This window comes from Dryobates pubescens, chromosome 8, assembly GCF_014839835.1.
Source record: "Dryobates pubescens isolate bDryPub1 chromosome 8, bDryPub1.pri, whole genome shotgun sequence".
Classification (NCBI taxonomy): domain Eukaryota; kingdom Metazoa; phylum Chordata; class Aves; order Piciformes; family Picidae; genus Dryobates; species Dryobates pubescens.
The window spans coordinates 6,174,260-6,184,104 of NC_071619.1; the positions used below are offsets into that span (position 1 = coordinate 6,174,260).

The following is a 9,845-nucleotide window of genomic DNA, read 5'->3' on the forward strand; positions in this document are numbered from 1 at the left end:
ATAGGTTGGCCTTGATGATCTCAAAGGTCTTTTCCAACCTGGTTCATTCTGTATCCTGTGTACCCTTAAAAACAAATAAAAATAAATCAGTCTAGCAGACCCAGTGAACATACTCTACTCCTCAACTGACTTATAATAAACTCATATAGCCTTACCTCCAATAATGTGCAGAATCTGTCCATTTCTTCGAGTAACCAAAATCCTGTGATGTCCAGTATCTGCTATTACCAGCCTCTCTCCAGAATTATCTACAGTCACTTTGCCAGGAAACAGCAGGGGAGAAGGTGGGATGGAGTCTCTGTACAGCTTTATTCCAATTTTGTTATCTTTGATGTGTCCTCTTTCCTTGTAGAATTTCAGTGTTATAGAAGTAAATAAAAACAACTTCTCTCTGTGCCCCTCTCCGACGAGTGAAAAGAGCATATTGCCACGAGGCCCAAGAATGACCAGGGTAGGCCAGCAGGACACTTCCAGTTCATGCCACAGTGTAGCATCTGCATCGTTTACTACTGGGTGGACAATGTTGTACCTCAGAACAGCACTTTTAATGTTATCCAGAACTTTTTCATTTGGGAATTTTGCTGAGTGGACACCAACAATAACAAGACCATCTGAAAGAAAAAGAGAGTTGTCAATTGAAACATATTTGTGTGTGAATAAACAGAAGTAAAAACGAAGCACAGTTATGATGAAGTTCACATGGACAAGTGTGGAGTCTTGCACCTGGGAAGGAACAACTCCGTGCACCAGTATAGGTTGGGGGCAGACCTGCTGGAGAGCAGTGAAGGTGAAAGGGACCTGGGGGTCCTGGTGGATGGAAGGATGACTATAAGCCAGCAATGTGCCCGGAAGGCCAATGCCATTCTGGGGTGGATTAGAAGGGGTGTGACCAGTACGTCAAGAGAGGTTCTCCTCCCCCTCTACTCTGCATTGCTGAGGCTGCAACTAGCATACTGTGTCCAGTTCTGGGCCCCTCAGTTCAAGAAAGACACTGAGCTGCTTGAAAGAGTCGAGAGCAGACCCACAAGGATGAATGAGGAGAGCCTGAGGGAGCTGAGGGCTCTTTAGCTTAGAGAAGAAGAGACTGAAAAGTGACCTCATAAATGCTCATAAATATGAAAGGTGAGTCCTGAGAGGATGGAGCCAGGCTGTGCTTGGTGGTGCCCAGTGACAGCACAAGGGGCAATGGTGGAAGTTGAGGCATAGGAAGTTTCATGTAAATATGAAGAAAAATGTTTTCCCTGTGAGGGTGACAGAGCACTGGAACAGGCTGCCCAGGGGGGCTGTGGAGTCTCCCTCTCTGGAGATACTCAAAACCTGCCTGGATGCATTCCTGTGTGCTCTGGTGTAGGTGATCCTGCTCTGGCAGGGGGGTTGGACTGGATGATCTTTCGAGGTCCCTTCCATCCCCTGAAATTCTGTGGTTCTGTGTTATCTCACAATGTGACTGACTGCTTTCCAGACCAAAGGAGGATTTGAAGAAACAAAACCAACTCTACCTCAACAGGAATACAGATACTTATCTAGACAAAATGCTGAATCTCAAAAATAACATCTCACTAGAATTACAAATCCCTAGATAATTAAGTTCTGTTATTTGGTGCTTCCCCTAACATTGATATGCTTTATCCTCAAATATGAAAGCAGCCCTTCTGAAAGAGCACTCATCTAGAAAAGATGTTTTTTTAAATATATGTTGTCTCAGCAGATTTTTAAGAAGTCTTGAGAGTATCATTTTTCAACAGTCCTGGCTTAATGGAGAGGTCCCTGATGACTGGAAGCTGTCCAATGTGATGGCCATCCAAAGAAGGGCCAGTTGGATGAACCAGGGAATTACAGACCTGTCAGCCTGACCTCAGTGCCAGGCAAATTATGGAACAGGTCATCCTGAGTGCAGTCACACAGCACTTACAGGATAGCCAAGGGATCAGGCCCAGACAGCATGGATTTAGGAAGGGCAGGTCCTACCTGACTAACCTGATCTCCTTCTATGATCAGGTGACTGCCGAGTGGATGTGGGGCAGGCTGTGGATGTAGTCTACCTGGACTTCATCAAGGCCTTTGACACCAGCCCCCACAGCAAACTCCTGGCCAAGCTGGCAGCCCATGGCTTAGACAGCAGCACTCTGCTCTGGGTTAGGAACCGGCTGGAGGGCCAAGCCCAGAGAGTGGTAGTGAATGGTGCCACATCCAGCTGGCAGCCAGTCACTAGTGGTGTCCCGCAGGGATCAGTGCTGGGCCCCATGCTCTTTAACATCTGGATGAGGGCATTGAGTCCATTATCAGCAAATTTGCAGACAACACCAAGCTGGGGGCAGGAGTTGATCTGTTAGAGTGCAGGACAGCTCTGCAGAGGGACCTTGACAGGATGGGCAGATGGGTAGAGTCCAAGTGCATGAGATTTAACACATCTAAGTGCAGGGTTCTACACATTGGCCACAACAACCCCATGCAGTGCTACAGGCAGGGGTCAGAGTGGCTGGAGAGCAGCCAGGCAGAAAGGGACCTGGGGGTAATGGTTGATAGTAGGCTGAACATGAGCCAGCAGTGTGCCCAGGTGGCCAAGAAGGACAATGGCATCCTGGCCTGCATCAGGAATAGTGTGGCCAGCAGGAGCAGGGAAGTCATTCTGCCCCTGTACTCAGCACTGCTTAGGCCACACCTTGAGTCCTGTGTCCAGTTCTGGGCCCCTCAGTTTAGGAAAGATGTTGAGTTGCTGGAAGGTGTCCAGAGAAGGGCAACAAAGCTGGGGAGGGGTTTGGAGCACAAGCCCTGTGAGGAGAGGCTGAGGGAGCTGGGGTTGTTTAGCCTGGAGAAGAGAAGGTTCAGAGGAGACCTTATTGCTGTCTACAACTCCCTGCAGGGAGGTTGTAGCCAGGTGGGGGTTGGTCTTTTCTCCCAGGCAAGCAGCACCAGAACAAGAGGACACAGTCTCAAGCTGTGCCAGGGGAGGTTTAGGCTGGATGTTAGGAAGAAGCTCTTCATAGAAAGAGTGATTGGACACTGGAATGTGCTGCCCAGGGGGGTGGTGGGGTCACCATCACTGAAGGTGTTTAAGAAGAGACTGGATGAGGTGCTTGGTGCCATGGTTTAGTTGATTAGATGGTGTTGGGTGCTAGGTTGGACTCGATGATCTCAAAGGTCTTTTCCAACCTAGTTAATTCTATTCTATTCTATGAACTGTTTAGTCACTTGTAGAAGCAGATATTTAATTTTAAGGTGTGTTTTTTTTTATTCAAGTAATAACCATTTGTTACAACAAATACTTTATCAGTTTATAGCAAATATAATTAGAACATAACCTAAACATTTTTAGTCACCTTGCTAACAACTTTATTTCTCAACTTCTAGCTTCTTATAGTTGCTAGAACAGTACCCTTCTTTGCTTAAGTTTTTCTTTTTTCACTCTTCCACTTGCAACTGCAATTACCAAAATACAAGCTGGCTCTCTGAGAAGGAAAGCCACACACACAGTAACTTTTTGCATCTTGCATAATGTAACTTTCTCCCCTTCTCAAAGACAACAATCTTATTTATTTAGCACTCCAGCACTTCAGGATTTAATCCACAAGTAGTGCACTTTCCCTGCAATAACTCACCTATCTTATATATTACATTTCATTTAGCATCAACTGTTGTATGTCACACAAGCAGTCATTCTAAACTAGAAATGTACTTTATCAGATCATCACATTTACTACCTAATCCATTAAAGGACTTCACTATTTGTGACTTCAGGCAAATATGTAAAAATAAAATGCTTTTGTAAAGCAGTCCCTCAAAAGCCCTGCAGTTACAGTCAGCAGAGTTGACCATTTCAAGAATGGTGCAATGAGCTCTCTGATCAGAGAGGGACTGGACCAGGAGTCAAAACCAACTGTGAGAACAACTGCACCCAAGGACATGGTTCGGAATGGGATGTAGAATTCACTGCCATGCTTTTCTTTCCTTTTACAGGAGAGGTTCAATTTGGATAGCTGGAGATATTTATTGTACCCTCACTTGTGGTTTTGTGGTAGAAATGTAAGAAAGGCAATTATTTCAGGTCTTACACAGTTGTATTATTTGAGCTTGTTTCTTTCTAAAAAAAACTGATCTCAAGTGGGGTTTTTTATACAGATACAGAGAAACAGAAAACTAATTTCTTTCTTTTAGTCCCTGTCAACCATAAACCAGTGTTAATGGAGAAGAGCAGCATCTTCAATGTGACAACAGGTAGGAGTAAATAATTTAAAAATCAGTATAACTCTCAATCCTATAGATGCAGCATGCTGCAATATCAGACAGCTGAAGCTGTATCATCATTAAACTGCTGAACTCCAAAGAGCAGGTCAAATGTTTCAATTGTAACAGGGAGCAGCAGCAGTGCTTATGTTTGTCCTTCAAAAATTTCATTAAAGCTAGAGAGAATTCTATAGCTGAACACCTGAACAGCACAAGTAAATTCTAACAGTCTCTCATGAAGAAAACTCCTGTGGAAACTGATGGATGCTGTGCTGTAAGAATATGCACACCATTTGAAACACTTTATTTGAAGGATTGTAACAGAGCACAACGCTGGACTTATGCCAAGCTATTTCTGAATATTAAAAAGTACTCCCTCTCACAGAAGTAATTTCTGGACTGCTGATAGCATGAACTGAATATGCACTGAGGTTTAAAATAACTTTCTGAATGCCACTTGAAACACAGAAATAGCACCACTGGAGATAGCAGCAAGAACCTATCAGATAAAGATGCTAGGTGACATCTAATCCTATGGAAAGCAGCCTTCATTTTGAAACAGATCTGAGTTCCAGACAACAAAACTAGGTGCATATGTACAATGACACATACAATGGTTTTCAGGCTTCTCCTAAAAACTACAGCTTGTATTCAGATCTGATAATCACATTGCTGAACTATGAACATGCTCCATACAAGAGGGCATTTCAGCCACAATTTAAAAAGCAACTGCAGTATCAAAAATATATGTGGATAACCAAAATAAGACATCATAGCAATATTGAGGTTTGCTCTTAGAATAGAGTAGCATAGAATAAAATAGAATTAACCAGGTTAGCAAAGACCTTGGAGATCATTGAATCCAACCTATCATGCAACACCATCTAATCAACTAAACCATGGCACCAAGCACCCCATCCAGTCTCTTCCTAAACACCTCCAGTGACGGTGACTCCACCACCTCCCTGGGCAGCACATTCCAATGGCAAATCACTCCTGTGAAGAATTTCTTCCTAATATTCAGCCTAAACCTCCCCTGGTGCAGCTTGAGACTGTGACCTCTTGCAGAAAAACATGTTGCCTCTTCCACAGCAGTACAGAGATGTTCAAATATTTTAAAGAGACAGCTTGTGGGGAGAGGTTGTTAAAGTGAGTATTTTGTTATCAACCCATGTAACAACTTGGTCTTAAAAAAGAGATGAAGGATGTTACAGCTATATTAATACAGTAAGACTGCACTACAAAATGTTTATCATCTGAAGATGTTATTCATTGTATGATCAATGTAATCCTCTAAAATCTTAAACTAGACCTTGTTCCCAGCATGTCTGCTATCCACAGCAGTCCATTTAATCATTTGCTAATCATCTTCCCCTTAAAACTGCCTCCTTCCCAGAAGAAATCCATAGAATTACAGAATATAGCTGGTTGGAAGAGACCTCAAGGCTCATCAAGTCCAGCCCTCAACCTAGAAATGAAAGGTCAACACTAAACCACGTCCCTAAGTGCCAGGTCTACATGCCACTTGAACACCCCCAGGGACACTGACTCCACCACTGCCCTGGGCAGACCATTCCAATGCTTGAGTACCCTTTCAGTGAAGAAGTATTTCCTAATATCCAGCCTAAACCTCCCCCGGCACAGCTTGTAACCATTTCCTCTAGTCCTGTTGCTTGTCATCCAGAAGAGGCTGGCCCCCTCCTCACTCCAACCTCCCCTCAGGTATTGTAGAGAGAAGTAAGGTCTCTCCAGCCTCCTTTTCTCTAGACTGAACAACCCCAGCTCCCTCAAATGCTTCTCGTATGCCATGTACTCCAGCCCTTTCACCACCCACTGCCCTTCCCTGGACAAGCTCCAGCAGCTCAATATCCTTTGCATAGTGAAGGGCCCAAACTTGAACACAATACTTGAGGTGTGGCCTCACCAGTGCTGAATACAGGGGAATGATCACCTCCCTGTCCTGCTGGCCACTGTGTTTCTAATGCAAGCCAGGATGCCATTGGCTTTCTTGGCCACCTGGGCACACTGCTGACTTATGCTGAGTCCATGACAGTTTTTCCTTATTAGCTAAAGTTTCTCGTATCTGAAACATTATACAGGATCTCAAATTTCTCCAAAGTAAACAGCTAAGCCTTCCAAGGTAGAAAAATCAGTTTGAGTCTTCTGTAAAGTGCTACATAAATCTACAATAAATAAGTGAACTATGTAAGAACTTGAATTTTCAAAGATGTTTTAATCTCTTTTTCTAGAGAAAGAAAGTAACAGATGAAAATAAATGATGCCAAAATGAAAACCAATCAGAAAGGCCAATGAAGAACCAGAGACTTTAACAGTATAAGACAATTATTTACTACAGATATAGTATATTCAGTACAGTATTTTTAGGGCTGGAAGTAACACTGCTCTTCATCTCACTCTTCAGTCTATTAAAATATCCAAGATAAGTGAGTAGCTGATACGTTCTGTAAGACCACAGCTTATCTCTGACAAGTCATCACAATGACAAGAGACTGCATTCTAAATAGTCATTGCCCTGCGTTTTTATTCACACAGCGAGAGAAATTTCATCTCAGATGTGACTTTAAAAAGCTTAATTCCCTCTCCAGAATACAGGATTACTAATGTTATATAATGTGATACCAATAGCAAAATATGCTAAATCAAACCTTACATATTTTGGTATTTCAGTTGGAATGAAAAAAAAAACCCCAAAACCAACCAACCTAACACTAACCTTAACTATATCCATTCTATCACCTTTACTATGTTCTTCTCCAAGGTGGTTCCTAAGTCAAGTGCAGCTATGTAATTGTAATAACTTCAAGCCTGTATCTTGCATCCCTGCATGGCTTTTTGCAAACACCCTTACCTATGAGGGTATCAGATTTGGACTTTATGCACACATTGTGTCTCTTTAATTACACAGACACAACAGACACCTCATTTAACCCCATTAAAAAATGTGATGGGACTATACACAGTCACCTTTTTTAGGCTGCTTAAGAGATTAGAAGACATTTTTAGGCACCCCTGAAATTTTGCCAGCTGTTTAGTAACCAGCAACAAAGTGACTCAGCTACTGCAACAGCGCCAGGAAATTCTATTCCAAGCGAGCCAAAGTGCTTTTACCTTTATCAGAGTACTGGTGCTCTAAGGCGTGGAGATCAGGCAGCAGGTGTAAGCAATTGATGCAGCAGTAAGTAAAGAAATCCAACACCACAACTTTTCCACAAAGGTCTTTGTGAAGGGAAATAGGACCTTCAGTGTTTAACCATTGTAGATCTGGAATTCAGAGAACAGTGATACCCAGTTAGGGGAAGGGTAGGGAAAAGCAGACACTTGTCTCTGATCTGCATACCACACAATGCTCCTGGTATGTTCAGCATCCCCTTTTACGCAGCTAAAACAGCAAACCAAAATCCAACTCATCCTTATGTTCCACAACCCTTCATATTGTATAAGAGAGAAGAAATATTATTAACAAGTTTTAATGTAATATTGAAAGTGCAGTTTGTAATTTAGAATCATAGAGTCATAGAATTGTTAAGGTTGGAAGGGACCTCAAGGATCATCCAGTTCCAACCCCCCTGCCATGGGCAGGGACCCCTCACACATTTAAATAGGCATCTTTTAATCACAAAGAGCACACAAACCTCAAACCAGTTTTCCTACTTTTTCAGACATGAGCCACATTATTCAACCTCTACCAATGTCCCATAGGTAACAATTAATTATTTAAAACTCACATAAAGGCTACTAGACTAAAAAACTCTTAAAGTCCTAATGATTTTCCCAACAGTCTTGTAAATCACTGACTGCGAAGATGACTGAAATATTTTGGTGTTTACAGTTGTGATCTTGATTTTCACAAGTTTGAAATGACAGGTAAAAGTTAATGTTGTTATGTGGGAAGAAATACAACCTTTCCAGACACACACAGTGGAACTCCTGGTCTATACCTCCATGTATTTATAAATATAAATGGATGCACAGCCATTCAGATTTGATAACACTAATGAGAATAATTTATCAAGTACATGCATTCATTCTACAGTTTAAGGGCATTACTTTTTAAAAGAAAAGAGCAGGGGACTTTTTAGCACTCCTCCCCTGTTCACAAGAATTAAAATACTTTTCAGAAAACAATACTGGAAAAGAAAAACATTGGCTACCTATTGGAGCTCTTTTCAGAGGAGAAAAAAAGCTTTGACAACATACAGAAAGTGAAACACTTAAATGAAAAAAAGTTACAATTCAATGCAGGGGTCCAAATCTAGGCAGAAAGAGCACTCAGTTTGCTCTACTGGCTAAAAGTCAGAATTTATTACCATGACACACATGTGATTTTAACCTGAAGTTTACCTCCCGAGGTTTCTGTCCTGTAGTCAGATGCAAGCCTCACTGAGATTAAAAGGACCGTGATCCAGACTTAAAGGCTTAAAAGCCTTAACCTTGATTTTTACACTTAGTGCAAAAAGATCTATGAGAGCATGAAAGGGAAATAGGCACTCCACTAAAGGAGGATGACATCTCTAGCACTTTGTAATACCAGGGACATGAAAATTGACAAGCACAGGTAAGACGTGAGGAGAGCTGGGAAACATATTAGACGGCAGCTGTGAAACCAAGATTGGTCAGGAGAAAGCTGTGAGAGATGGGAATGTTCTTACTATGCCCAGAAGAGACATCAATCTATGATCCAGTAAGGAGAGGCTTTATTTTTTTTTTGAAAAAAGTAAATTAATGGTGATAGCAGAAAGTTAGAAGCTTTAAAGAAGGCGTTTTTGCAGCCACTACTATTTATAGAGGGCTTCTTTTTTCCCCGTCCTTCTCTCCTGGTACTTTCAGGAGTAACATTTCCTGTAACTAGAAGCGCCGCTTAAAGAAGCAGCTAGCGGGGCCGTAATTACACGGCCCTGTCAGGCAGCGGGATTTTAAAGCGAACGCCACACTCAGAACCAAACCTCGGTCACTTCCACCGAGGAAGACCCTGCAGCCGCCCGCCCGGCGGGCCCGAGACGCCGAACCGCGGTTCGCCGCGGGATCGAAGCTGCTCGGGCCCCACCACCCACCTCCGCCGAGCTCGGGCACCGTTAGGTCCCGCTCCCGGCTGTCCATCTTCTTCAGGTACTGGTAGACCAAGTTCTCCTTCTCCTGAGGAGTATCGGCATCGAGCAGGGCGTACTCCAGCTGGGTCTGGGCGGGCAGGAGCCCAGCTAGGCCCCCCGCAGCCATGACGCGACCTGGGCGAGCCCGTCCCCGCTACGGGCCGATGTTTACCGCACTGCTGCTTCACCGCCGCACTTTCGGCACCGTGACGATGCGGTGGGAGGAAACCTCATTAAAACCAAAACCAACCACCACCACCAAAAAAACCCTCACGAAGCGGAACCAAAGTACAATTAGGCAATAAACGATCTCTCAAAGGAGAAGCTTCTGATTCATTTCGCGATTTTACACAGCTTTAATATTCACAGAAGTATATTCGTGAAAACAACCCCCAGTGGTGATTCCAGGTCAGCAGATTCAACACAGCCTGATTTTCTTGCCCACTTACTTTTTCATTTGTAAATGGAACACATGTGAAAGTCGAGCAGCACTGGGGGAAAGTCCAAACAAAG

General features: G+C 43.2%; 1 protein-coding gene across 1 annotated transcript in view; it reads right to left on the reverse strand.

The window, feature by feature from the left end:
- The window catches only part of NHLRC2 (NHL repeat containing 2), a 31,972-nt gene extending 22,480 nt beyond the window's left edge, over positions 1-9,492 (reverse strand). Inside the window, exons 1-3 of the mRNA XM_009908162.2 lie at positions 9,297-9,492; positions 7,354-7,506; positions 156-611 (exon numbers count right to left, since the gene is read on the reverse strand). Coding sequence (XP_009906464.2) covers positions 156-611; positions 7,354-7,506; positions 9,297-9,459 — 772 coding nt within the window. The 5' untranslated portion in view covers positions 9,460-9,492. The remainder of the gene's footprint in view (positions 1-155; positions 612-7,353; positions 7,507-9,296) is intronic.
- Between the last annotated feature and the right edge of the window lie 353 nt (positions 9,493-9,845).